The sequence below is a fragment of the Lagenorhynchus albirostris genome, chromosome 15 (genome assembly GCF_949774975.1).
Source record: "Lagenorhynchus albirostris chromosome 15, mLagAlb1.1, whole genome shotgun sequence".
Taxonomy (NCBI): Eukaryota; Metazoa; Chordata; class Mammalia; order Artiodactyla; family Delphinidae; genus Lagenorhynchus; species Lagenorhynchus albirostris.
This window is the reverse complement of record NC_083109.1, coordinates 16,962,507-16,976,615: the sequence shown is the minus strand read 5'-3', so window position 1 is coordinate 16,976,615 and position 14,109 is coordinate 16,962,507. Positions and strand designations below refer to the sequence as shown.

Here is a 14,109-nt window from a genome sequence, read left to right as displayed (position 1 = left end):
GGCCCGCGTACGGCAAAAAAAAAAAAAAAACAAGTTCTCTTACCTGATATATGGGATTGTTGTGCCTGCTTCATAAGATCGATACGAGAATTCAATGAAGTCTTAGAACTCCCCCGCAATTTTCTCATTGAAAATTCTGAAGAAAGGCTTTCCACCCAGGAATTTCAAGTGGGACCTAAATTTTTCCCCTAAGGATGAATTGAGCACAGCACCTGGCACAAAGTAAACCGGACAGAGAGCAGGCAGCAGTGGCTAAGAACACAGATCCCAGCCTCAAATTGCTCAGGTTCAAGCCCTGGCTCTACCACTCACTAGCTGTGCGACCTTGGGCTTAACCACTCTGTTCTTCATTTTTTTTTTTTATGGTAACTGTACCCACAACATAGGACTGTTAGAAGACTCTACAAGTGACAATTAGTAAAGCCGTTGAAAAATGCCTGGCTCATTTTAAGTTTTTAAAGTACACAATAGTGTTAGTGTTCCCTATTTGGTAGTCATTTCCTCTCTTGTATTTACTCCCCTGATGTTCAGTTTGAATCCTTCAGACTCTGCAGACACACCCCGCTGCACCTGTGATTTTCATAACTTAAATCTGGTTGCCCATTATTATTCTCCTATCATCCATCATTTCACCAAATGACCTGTCATCTCCTTGTATTTTCTGCTTTCCATTCCAACATGAGCCAAATGCTCCGCTCCTCTGTATACACTTGGGTTTAGAAATTTTCACCCCAGGAGAGTGAAAATTCTTTCTGTTATATTCTAATCTGGACTAATGGAGTCGACCTTTGAAATGAACAATCCTGGAAACAGATCTGTTTGTTTCATCTCCTAGACCTGGGGATTTCACAACTTATTCCTTTTGAACAGACTATGGATGGTGTCAAATAACAAAACTGATTCATCGGGAAAGGGTAGATTTTTAATATCTTAACCCCCATCAAAGATGTCAAATGGGGCTTCCCTGGTGGCGCAGTGGTTGAGAGTCCACCTGCCGATGCGGGGGACACGGGTTCGTGCCCGGTCTGAGAGGATCCCACATGCCGCGGAGCGGCTGGGCCCGTGAGCCATGGCCGCTGGGCCTGCGCGTCAGGAGCCTGTGCTCCACAACAGGAGAGGCCACAACAGTGAAAGGCCCGCGTACCGCAAAAAAAAAAAAAAAAAAAAAAAAAAGATGTCAAATGATTTGATTTTCAGGGGGAAACAATCAAAAGCCTAAAGTCAGAGACTAGAACTCCAGCCCTTAAGAAACACCAAAGTCATGTGCTCATTTTACAGATGGGAAAACTGTGCCTAGGTACACAGCATCTCTAAACACTGAAAAGATTGTGGAACATTATTCTTCTGTGTCAAATGTACCCTCCTCAAGCAAACCCAAGGCCTCAAGCAAACCCAAAGGCTGCCCCACGGAAGAATCTCCGTTATTTCTCCATGAGACCCCAGGAGAGAGAAGGCATAGGAGGTAGATGGACACATGCCTAAGAAGGCCCCTCCATTGGCCCCAGTCACTCCTGCTCAAGTGCCTCCCTACATTTGCAACACAATTCTCTCCTTTGCTCCTTCTAACCAGATGCAGGGGTCTTAGAATTCCCCAAAGGAATCCTCATTACAGACTTTGAAAGGCAGCTTTCCATAAAGAAAATAAGACCTCAATTTGTTTTGAAAGAACGATTGAGGAACAGTTCATATGTTTAAAATCCCTATAATTTACAACAAATCTTAAATTGCAAGGGTATCACTTTTTAAGGAAATAATTGAAATGCAGAAATATTACAAAGAAGTATAATTAACACCTATGTTCTTCTCTATCAAGAATTATCAACTAATTTTAACAAAGTTTAAATGTATTCTCCTTTTCCAATGAAATAGAATATTACAAATTAAAGCCAAAATGCCTTTTATCTACCATCTCAATTCCATTTCTCTCTATACCTATTCTGCGAAAAGTAGCCTACCATTTTGCTTCTTATACTAACATAAACATACATAGTGTAATTATTAATACAATATTCGATTGTTACATCCATAAAATTGGCTCTTTTTTCTTCCTACAGCAAAGAATGTGGCCTTGCAGATGCTGAGTTTGCTTCATGAACCAGAAGAACCTATTTGTAAATATTGGTAAATATCTCTTAATAAATACTCACATTTTTAGTATAGGATCTTCCAAGATGCCATTGCATAGCATCTTAGCAAAAACTGGGCTGCTTCTGTGCACAAGCAGGATTCTGCCAGTGTTGAAGATGTCACCAGCAAGTATGCACCCCATGAGGGGAACCAAGAGGCCACAAAAGGTCAGGCCAAGACACCACGTCTGCTTCCTCTCTCTGTAGTCACCTCACTTCCATGATATCCTGTATCTTGAGCTAAATAAATCAGGAATTTATGCAAGTTTGGAGCACATACAAGGTCTCTGCCAGATAATTTGTAATCCATTTTAATTACGCCACTGGTGTCAGAAATGGGACAGGCATGCTGTGCTCACCATCACGGCCAGATTTTACTCTGAGATCAGAATGCCAAAGTAGGAGACAATAAGTAAAACATGCTGAAACGTGAGAATCTCTGTGAGAGGCTCTGAGCCAAGTGGAATTCCTTCACTGTTCCTCTGCCTCATACCATTTGGACCTTGCATATAGTTAAAAGATGGCTGAGCCCAGGGCAATGAGCCCGAGGCATAATTCCTGGAATCTTCTATATGAGCCAAAACGGTAGCTAGGACTAAGAATCTCCAAAGGGAGTTGAGACACCAAAAGAAGGAAATGTCAGATTTGAACCAAAACCTACAGACCACAAAGGGATGGCGCCCAATGAGACATCTGAAAAGGCAGGCTAGAGTAGGGGAGGTACCGAGGACCCCTAGAGCTCCAGGTGGAACAGGTGGTCAGCAACTTTCCAATGACAAATGATAGCTGCTGAGGTTTTGGAGGTACGAGGAAATGAGAATGGAATTAAGAATTGCTAAGTCAATTCTCAGGTAAAAGCAATTACAACGTGCTTCTGCATACAAGTGAATTTAACTGTATGCTGAACATTTTATGTGCAAAAAGATGTAAAGATAATAAAGGTAAGGGAGCTCTGACTTCATCAACCTTCACTAAAATAGCGACCCATAAGGAGAGCGGTCCCAAGTTAAACTAAGAAAATCTATTTTAAAATATGTGTACATAGCACAGGGAGATCAGCTCGGTGCTTTGTGACCACCTAGAGGGGTGGGATAGGGAGGGTGGGAGGAAGACGCAAGAGGGAGGAGATATGGGGATATATTGCTGATTCACTTTGTTATAAAGCAGAAACTAACACACCATTGTAAAGCAATTATACTCCAATAAAGACGTTAAAAAAAGAAAATTAGTTAAATATAAAAAATTAAAAAATAAAAATAAATAAAATATGTGGACATCTTTACACACAGTAGTGACCTTGGAACTCTGGGATTTGTTCAGGCGACTCCTCCACCAAAAATCGTGTTCAAGGGGTCAAGTCCCAGAAATAATGCTATACTTGGAATACACATCCTCTGTACAGAAAATTTTAAAGATTTAATTGCAAGGGAAAATTCTGCATTGCTAAGTACACCCCTCCAAGAAAGTTTTTTAAACTTCTGTTTAAAGCAAGAGTGGTATGGTACTTGGGTTCAGTTAAGGTATCTGCATGTTTGAACTGAGCATCTCAACAGTTGGAAACTACAAGTTTCCTCTTTTCCAGGAGATTCCACAGTTCCTCCATAAATCCAATTTAAAGGGCCTCAAGACAATGCAACCCAAGTGTTCGAGAGCGCCCTCTGCTTCGTTCCAAACAATGTGTTTAGAGGAAGAGAACCATCCTAAACTGGAGCCAGCTGAGATACAGGGAAGAGGCTGGCCATGCTCCTGGCTTCTGAATATAACTGCTCATTCCTCCCACGCCACCCATCCCTCCCCAGCCCTGGTTTGAGACATGTTAGAATCTAGCTTAAGGTCTTAGTTTCCGAAGTTTCTGAGCTGAAAACCATTCCCCCAACCCAGTGCACACATTTCCTATAAAAAGTAAAAAGATAATGTAACAGGTGCAGAGATGGTAAACAGAAAATATTTGGCAGAAGAAAGAAAAAATAATAGTTAAAAATATCAGAAGGGCTTCCCTGGTGGTGCAGTGGTTGAGAGTCCGCCTGCCAATGCAGGGGACACGGGTTCGTGCCCTGGTCCGGGAAGATCCCACGTGCCGCGGAGCGGCTGGGCCCGTGAGCCATAGCCGCTGAGCCTGCGCGTCCGGAGCCTGTGCTCCACAACGGGAGAGGCCACAACAGTGAGAGGCCCGCGTACCGCAAAAAAAAAAAAAAAATCAGGAGCTCTGGTTCTGGAAATAGGAGAGAGACTGAACATGGAAATATCTTTGAACTCAAAGCTGATTCACTGGAGCAGAATGACCCAGACCTTGACCCAGTCCTGCATGTACAGCTGTGCAGGTTTCACAGAGCCACGTTCAGCAGCCCTGACCTACACACCTAGGACAATTATGCCCTCACCTCCCTCATAGCAGGAGGGTGCCTGGCACCCAACCTTACACAGCCTGACACAGCAGGACTGAAGATGACAATGAATAAATGAGAAACTGCTCAAAAGTCTAAGCCCCTGAAAGTGGAACCCAGACAAGCATTTCCCCAAGGCATATAATGGGCAAACTCAAGGTGTCTTGGTTTCCTCCTTCCTCGAGGTCACCTTACGGAGATGAAACAAAAAAGAGCTTGTGGTTGGGACCATCATAAACTGGTGACCCTCCCGCCTACTTACAACTGCCTAGGAAAGCACAATGGGGACCTCTGGAACCAACACCAAGCAAATAGGTAACCTGAGTAACAGGTAAATTCCTGGAGCACATCCCCATCAGGAACTCCAATGTCTGGTCAGCCCATCTGGATTTTGACAAAACCATCCTTCCTGGAAGATCTCATGGGTCCCAACCACAGTCACCTAAAAAAAATACCGTGATTGAAGTTCTTCTGTAATGACTGTACTACTGCCTCAGCAATCAAAACTAAACATACATGCAGGACATGTTTTGATCCATATAATAATCTGTATATTTACATTAAACTTTCAATCACTGTAACTTAATAAATTATCAATTTTAGTCTTATGTGAAAATAAAAAAACTCTCTAGACATGGGTCGAAAAGGTCTAAAATATTAAGTACTAAATTTTTTAACTGGGATATCTATATGCAATAAAAATAGTAAATTTTAGCTAAACTTTATTATAGCCCTAAACTACTAGTGTTTATTATAAAATGGTCCTGTGGAACCTACATACTAATGCGAACGTTTTATAGTCTTATAAAAACACAGTACTTCAACTTTTAGGATGAAGTTTGAAAAGTTTTCTGACGAATCTTCATATTAATTCATTTTTTACTTTCTGACCTTCACAATTAACTTTTTTAAGATTTAAGCTAAGTCAATTATGAGACAATAAATCTCTCTACTCAAAGTCCTTTAAGGAGTGAAATCTTGACACTGAACTGATACTGGCGCCCAAAATAATAAAAAGAATGAAAAGATGTGAACACACTTTAAAAGTGATGTTTGTATTTTTTTCCCCAAGATACAAGGTTTCCTGTACTGCGTGTCATTTATTTGAGGTTCCTGTGATTGGCAGCTCCTAACGTGGCTATGAAAGATCCCCGCTTCCTGGTAGTCAAGCCCTTGTGTGATTCCCTCCCCTTGTGGGTGAGGGGGATCTAGTGACTTTACTTGAAGATGGCAAGAGTGATGAGATGTCATTTCCAAAATGAGGTTACAGAGGCTGACTTCTGGCTTGCTCATATGCTCTCCTGTCCCCTCAATAGCTCACTCTGGTGAAGCCAGGAACCACGTTGTGATGGAGGGTCCACTTGGCAAGGAACCCAGTTGGCCTCTCTCCAGCTCATGAGGAACTGAGGCCCTCAATCCAACAGCCATGAGGAACTGAATCCTCCCAACAACCAAGTGAGTGATCTTGGAAGCTGACCCTTCCCCATTCGAGCCGAGTTGACTGCAGCCCCAGCCAATATCTTGACTGCAGAGATCCAGAGCCAGAGAACCCAGCCGTGCCACTCAGATTCCTGACTCAAAGAAAAGTTGTGAGAAAATAAAGCCACAGAGTTTCGGGGGACAGCCTGTTACACGGCAATAGACAACTCACCAAGTTGCCTTAGGATGAGACTGGGATACGTTTCTTTTTCTTCATTTTAGAAAGCTGGTGCTCAACAAACACTGACAGGTGAGAATCATCTGGACCTCTGCACTTAGGGGCCAATTCCAAGATGCTTAAGAAGGAATAGTGACATCAACTTCGAGGCTATACTCACATTTAAGCACATACCTTGACAACGACAAAATTATTTTTAATTAGACAAATAAGTTCTCATGCTCAAATGAACTTAAAAAAAACCTAAGAGATAAATGGTCCTAAAGGCATGCTGTTTAAAATAGTTTTTTCTATCCCTAACATGACCAAGAGCCCCTGTTTTACTCTCTTCCAGTGTTCAAATAAAACCTCACAATGTGCAGCTCGGGTTCTGATGTCTCCACAAAAAAGGATCTGGGCTCTTTTTTTTTAACATCTTTATTAGAGTATAATTGCTTTACTATGGTGTGTCAGTTTCTGCTTTATAACAAAGTGAATCAGTTATACATATACATATGTCCCCATATCTCTTCCCTCTGGGCTATTTTTAAAAAAAATAAATAACTGACTACATGTTTGGGACAGAAAACCTAGGGGTAAGCCTGAAGTTCCTTATTGTCACAGAAAAATCAGGGTGCTCTCAAGGATGTTTGAAAATGGTGAAAAAGGATCTGGTTTAAAGGGGCTCCCAATGACTAACTTGTGATCAACTGAGCAGCAGAAAAGTCATAATTAAAATCCATAAGAGCAAGTACAGGCCATTCAAAGCCATCCCATTCATGAGGATTAAACTTTAAGCAGGCTTTAAAAAGTTCTCCTTGCCGATATGAATTCATGAATTCATGCTTGGTTCCAAAGAGACAAATACATGACCCTTAAAAGATTAATAACCACCCGCTATGAATTACAGGAGGATCAAGAGAAATAGGTTTGTGATCTCATGATAAAAGGGAAGTAAAGTTAAGCCTGGGTGATCCGAGAGGAACAGGCTTTCCAGGGTCTTGGGAAATTGGAGCTAGGAATGTGGGTGACAGCACTGCGTCCTCCCCTGGAAGACGACAACTGTCATGACGTCCAGAATGTTTGAGGTTAATAAACATCTTAAGAGCAGCACATAAACTGCCAGTGGGCCAAAAGCATGTTGTATCTGCTCCCAAGCAAGGGGGCTTCCACCCTTCTGTTAAATTTCTACATCCCTGGCTTAACGAGAAAGAAAATGAATGAACGGTCTATTCCCTCCCCCGCCCCAATCCAAACCCTACCAAAACACTCCAGGCACAAAGCATTCACATCTTCAAGTTTAATAGGCATTGCCAAGTGAGCACTGAAAACAGCTGTTTCAATAGTCATTACTCAACAGTGAACAAAGCCACCTAATTGCTCAGATCCTTAGCAAAACCTGACAGTCTTAAACTTTTTCATTTTTTGCCCAACTGATGAGAGGGAAGAAACGTCAGCTCATTGATTTAACTCACAGTCTAAAGAGCCTACGAGAGGGGTGGAAGACCAAACCAAAAATAACGCCTTGCAAATAACGAATACAACGAACTATTCTGGAGACTGGTAGGGCACAAGGAAGAGTGACGCCGCTTACTGGGTGCCTGTTTTGTGCCAGGAACCAAGCTTGACAATTCACAGGAGTTACCTCTGGCTCTTGCAACACCAAGGCACTGGTGTGCCCCCTTTACAGATGCAGAGATAAAGGTTCAGAACCGTGAAGTAACTCACCAAGTTCATATGACAAGCCGGGAGCTGGGATTTAGAGAGTTACTCACCCATCACCACCTTCCAGTTTTCAAATCGTTCCATCACTTCAAAACGTTCTCTCATGCCCACTTGCTACAGATCCCTGCTCCCGTGCCCAGCCCCAGGCAACTACTGTTCTGCCTCCTGTCTCCATAGATTTGTCTTTTCTGAATATTTCATACAATATGTAATCTCTTGTAACCGGCTTCTTTTGCTCAGTGTCATGTTTTTGAGGTTCGTCCATGCTGTAGCGTATTGTCTGTAGTTCATTCCCTTCTATTGCTAGTAGTATTCCACTGGATGGATTCACAGTGGATGGACATTCGGACTGTTCCCAGGTTTTGGCAACCATGAATAACGCTGCTATGAACATTCACGTACGTGTCTCTGTGTCGACATGTTTTCATTTCTGTTGGGTGTATTCCTAGAAGTGAAATGGCTGTATCCTAGGGCACGTATTCTGTTGGGTGTATTCCTAGAAGTGAAATGGCTGTATCCTAGGTCACGTGTTCTGTTGGGTGTATTCCTAGAAGTGAAATGGCTGTATCCTAGGGCACGTGTTCTGTTGGGTGTATTCCTAGAAGTGAAATGGCTGTATCCTGGGGCACGTGTACGTTTTACTTTTTAAAGAAATTGCCAAACCATTTACCAAAGTGGCGTCACCATTTTTTTATCCCCTCCAGCATCAGATGAAGATTGGAAGCTGAATATTCAAGAAATTGGAAAGACTTTCTATCAGTTCCACTTGTGCACCAGTGAATGTGTGTGTCACATATACTTCAGCAGCTTGACTAGAGTGTGAAAAAGAAATTGTCTATAACACTGGAGACTCACTTCAATTTATTAGTCACCCATCAGTCTGATGGTGGATCTGGTGGGGTTTCTGAGCAGCCCTCACCTGGGTAAATACCTAGGATGTGCCAAGGGAAACAGCGCTGGCATTTTGAAATAAAACAGGCCAAAGGGTCACTGTTTCTCAGGGGCTCCTCATTCTTTCACCACTCTGCCTTTTTGACACATTAATTCCCATTTTTCACAGTTGACTTCGGGCAGATCCCTTGGGATCTATACCTCGCATCCTCACTGCGTCCCTCTGTATCTTTTCTAGAACCTGTAACTCTTACCAATAGATAATAAATAAATATGATCATGGTCATTTCTCCCTCTTCCAGGCAAATAAGGGTGTGTCCAGCAAGACCACATCCATCGCTGAATCCCATCACCCCCTCTGGTCACCCTGTCCCACCTGCACACAACACTAGTGATCCCCGCTGTCCCTTGGGCTGCATCTGATTGCTCTTAATCCATAGAAAACCCACAGCATTCTTCCTCTCCAAACCAATTTGAATCCATTTTATAAGATTTCACAAGACACTCTAACTACTTTCTAATATCTACATGGCGCTGCCTCCTAGCCCCAATTCCGTCATGTGCCTGCAAATGATATTACACCTGTCAGGGATGGTTTGTTTTCAATAATCTCATAGCTTTTTTATTTATTGGACCGCCACAGCCCTCTGTGTGTTTACTTAGTCTTTGCTTATTTGTCAAGTGCACAAAGCATCTTTCCCCTCACAGCCCCAGAGTGCCGCGCGCTTGATTTCTAGGTTAGGGAAAAGATGGCAGTAGAGCAGCAGGAAGAGCCGGAGGCAAGGAAGACAGTGTGAGGAGGCGGGTAGGAAGGGAGGGAAGACGTACGTGAACACCGTCCCGTTACAATGTGCGACCACTCTGTTTTCCATCCGTTCTCATTTACAAGGTAAAACATGCTTGGAACTAAACACGCCTATCGAAACCTTTGAATGGCCAAATGTATCGGTATCACCTTTGTTTCGTTCCAAATCTCTTTCTAAAAGTGGCCGCAGAGAATCAAGCCCCCATAAAGAAGAAAAAGAGAAACACTAAAAGTCATCACCAAAACCCAGCCATCTAATTTTCAATTCATAACTGAGCTTATCATCAGTGCCCCCTTGGCCTGTGTACATGCATCAATGCCAGGGCAAGTAAGAGAAAAGGCTCCCCTTCAGGATAAAGTAGTACAATGCACTCACTCTTCGTGCATCATCTTATCTAGTCTTTACAAAAGCCAGTGAGGCAGCTATAATCATTCTCACCTGACAAATGAGAAGCTGGGAATTAGAGAAGTAAATGACTTGCCCAGGCTGACACAGCTGGAAAGAGGCAGGGGCAGTATTCAAACTGAGGACTTCAGACTCCAAAGCTCATACTCTTTTTTGCTCAATCAGGCTGCCTCCCGAGTTAAGCTCCCCCGTCCCCCATTACAGGTGCCATGAGACTCTACCATCTCTTCATCATCATCAAAAACTCTGTATCAAGGACCCACTGCCTATATGGCATTGCTCTTGTTTCCACAGCAACACGCTGCCAGAGAGTCATGGGAGTATCCCGTGCTCAAAAAACTGATGATGTAATGTCCTGTGATTGTGGCTCTGAAAGGTGACAGTTACACTACTACAGAGGATGCCATCTCAGCTGGCAGCCTGGAGCCTGCAGGAGCTAAGCGAGAAGAAAAGGAGAGGAGAAAGGCAGTGGGTTGTAACCCAAGACGGTGGTCTGTTTTCACTATGAACATGTTCGTGGTTGTTGCTGAAACAGAATCCTAGCCAGGTTTGCACATTAATGGTTCTTTTATTAGGAAACAAATCAAGCAATCCAGGAGAGAAAGTAAAATTAGACTGTACTGCTAACAGCTCCCCAGAGGTATGTGGCAATGATTATCGAGTTAAATGACTACATCACTAACAACTGCGATGGCAAGTCAGTCCCTCTCAGATCCATTTTTGCTCTCAATGTACAGATGCTGAAACCCACTAGTAAATAAACAAATTACCCCCTTATCCATTTGTTTAATTGTTTCCTTCTTTCCTCATCCCAAATCATGTTTTTGCCACACTTTTCAGAGGCTGATTTAAAATGTGTTGTTGTTGTTGTTGTTGTTTGCCATCATTGCTTACAAAAATAATCCTGGCTCATGAAACACATCTCACAAGAAGGAAGAAAGAAATTGCCTTTTGATGACAAGCTTTCACCACTGACTTTTGGACACTGTGACTGACACATTACAGCAAAATATATCACCCCAACTGTGTACTGGATGTAAGCTTAAAAACTGAAATTGCTTTCGAGACTGAGAATTTTCAGATTAAAAGAATATGGAGAGCACACCACTGAGTTTTTAAACGTATTATTTACCCAAACTTGCCACAAGTTTGAAATCAGATTCTTTCAAAGAAATCAAACTATAGTCATATTTAGATTTGGGTTCCAACAATGTCTGCGTTTATAAATAAAGTAAGAAGATAAGTCCATTTTTAAAAGTCAGCGTTTGCAGCATTCCTGCATCTACAAGTGCAGATGTTAGAAACCTGGAAAAAATAATTAACTTAAGTGTTCTAGTTAGCATTAAACCAGAAAGGAGAGAATACATACAGAAAATCCCCATTTTTACAAATGAGTGAGGCTTAGAATGCATCATATCTCCAACACAAGTTAATCCCCCCCCCCTCGTTTAAGGAGCCCCTGGAACAAACGCAGCCACTTGCTAAGTATACACTAGAGTAGGTTTGCAGAAGCCACTCAGCTCAGGTCGAATCAAAAGAAACATGGTGCCTTAAATTTCTTCCCAAACTGTACTCCAGGATTGCTTTTCCTTCCCCTGTGTTCCGAAGAGCAAACAAAGAAAAGGTGCTTGCTCCTCACACTTCTCTAAATGTTTTAACAAAAGGCTGCTGAATAAACACATTACTCACTTAAAAACTGAAAAGAAGTTCTATTCCGGAGATAAAAGCAACTATATTTGCATTTTAACAGTTGTGAGCGAGCGCCACCTGGCGGGAGCATCCGGAGCCGGCTTTTAGCATCGGGCAGCTTCCCAAGCCCGTACGGTTTTACCGCACGCCACCCAAGAACGCTCTGAGACCCGTGGAGGAATATTTTTGACACTGGTTCTTGCCGCAGAAACCTGAGTACTATTCATGGGTGGCAGGCCGGCCAGGCCTTGGAGGACAGTAAAAATTTAAGTCACAAATGATGCCTGGTCCCCAGGACTGCCCCCAAGCATCCTCCTCCTTCCCTGCCCTAGCACACCTAACACAGACCCAAAACGAGGAAAACAGGAATTGTGCACCATCTTCAGAATGATGTGTGGCTGTCCCTCTTCTCTTACTTGCTAAACCAACCTTTAAGCTTCACACACCTCTAAAGAAGTGTCCTAGTCGCCTAACTTCCCAGCCACGAAACAAGCTGTTCTTTCGCAGAAGTCCCATATTCAGTTCCTGTTTTGGAGCAAGGAAGACTCCAGTGCATTTCCAGTGGAATGTCACTCTAGCGGCTCTTAACCTCAGAAGCAGCCTGTTTAAAGAGGTTACACTCCCCCACAGTTTCTTTTTCTTCCCTTCTCTTTCTTTCAGCGTGATACTAGATGGGCACCGCTGTTACTCATCAATCCAAAACGAATCTTTTCCTCAGTCCCACTAGCTCATCTCAGCCTGCCCCCATGATCCCAGCAATCTCCCCTCAGCGTGGTCACACCTGAGCTAATTGGAAACTGCAAGGTGATTCTGAACTTGGAAGCACACCTGCACTCCTTTCTCCCTTCTCTCCTTCCCCCACCGCCTACTCTTTGGGGGCTCAGGGCTGGAAGCTGCCTGCCGTGGGCTTTGGGGATGTGTAAGATCCCGGATCCTGGAGGCCTCCTGTGCATGCCAACTTGCCATTAGTAGCATGCCAGGGCAAACGCCCGCGCGCGCGCGCGCGCACACACACACACACACACACACACACGGGAAACTACCTCTGCTCGCCTCCTCCCCATGGTCAAATCCAAATACGAGTCCCCCAAACTTTTCTGGAGCAGACACGCTCACAGGTCAAATCCCCTCCACCTGAAGGGCCTTAACAGGGGCGCCCGTTTGCTTCGGATAAGAACCACGGGGTAGGGAGGAGGGATGGCCGTCTCTATCGTTAACACCAACACCTCCACGGTGCCTTCAGCGGCGTAAGGACAAGCTCAGGGAAGCAGCGTGGTTAGAGCAAGTCTGGGGCCGCCTGTCTCTCCCGTGAGACAAGAAAAGCCACCGCCCTGGCCGCCTCGGCCTGCTGGCGACCGGTCCTCCCCACGAAAAGCGCGCGCTGCCCAGGAGGCTGCCGGGGAGAGGACGCTCCACCCCGGGCGTCGATGCCGCTTTCTATCTCACCGCCCCAAACACTCAAGTGACAGATTCCGACAAGTGGGAGGCGGCGAGCGGAAGTATTCGCCACAGCCGCGGAAAGTTACTCGAGGCCGGGGGGTCCGCAGAAAAGTAAAGCGGCGCACTTCGCCGAACGCTGCCGGCCGAGGGACGCCGGGGGCCGGGCACGCTGGCCCGGGCGCGCCTGGATACGGCTGCCCGCGGCTGCAGTCGGGGACCCGGGCTCCGGCCAGCCGCCCCCCGCATCCCCCACGAGCCTGCACAACTTTCTCCTCCCGGGGCCCGGCGGCAGGCGCCCGGACGCGCCGGGGAGGGAGAAGGGGCCGGGGGCGCACTTACCTGCGGCGCTCTGCGCCCGGGCGCCGGGTAGCGGCGGCAGCTGCAACCGCAGGAGCAGGCTGAGGGCGAGCGCGGCGAGGCTCGCCATCCGGGCGGCGGTGGCTCAGCCACTTCCCGCGGGGGCCGGGGCCGGGACTGGGGCGGGCGCGGGGCGGCCCCGCATCGTCGGCGCGGCCGCAGGCTGTACGCGCCGCTGGGCTCGCGGAGCCGGCGCCGCTACGCTCGAAGCCGAGGCGCAGCGCGAACTGAGGCGGGAGGCTGGGCGGGGGCGGGATGCTGGGCGGGGGGCGGGGGGCGGTGTCCCCGGAGTCCTAACGCCGCCGCCGCCGCCGCCGCCCACCCGCCCGACGCTCCGCCTCGGCCGCGCACACACCCTCGCGCGCACGCCCGCGCCTCGCACACGCCCGCGCCTGGCCCACGCGGGCTCCCCGCGCTCCCTCGCCGGGCCGGGCGGCTCGGGGCAGCTGGCTCCTACAGTCATGCGCCCCGCAGCGTCCTCGCCCCTTCCCCCCGGGCCGCGCTGCCGCGCACCATCTGCCCGGCTGGGGTGCAGGTATAGGGGGCGGTGGGGGGAGGAGGGAGAGAGAGAGAAGCCGTGGGAGAACAGGTGAGTGGGGGGACAGATGCGAGAGGAGGGAAGGAGGGGACAGCCGTTTCGACTCGGGAGG

The 14,109-nt window shown here is 46.2% G+C and overlaps 1 protein-coding gene across 2 annotated transcripts in view; it reads right to left on the bottom strand.

Moving 5' to 3' along the window:
• PTPRT (protein tyrosine phosphatase receptor type T) overlaps window positions 1–13,529 on the bottom strand; it is a 1,083,394-nt gene extending 1,069,865 nt beyond the window's left edge. For both annotated transcript variants that reach the window (XM_060122182.1, XM_060122183.1), the window contains exon 1: window positions 13,442–13,529. In XM_060122182.1, the coding sequence (XP_059978165.1) occupies window positions 13,442–13,529 (88 nt within the window). The remainder of the gene's footprint in view (window positions 1–13,441) is intronic.
• Window positions 13,530–14,109: the final 580 nt, after the last annotated feature.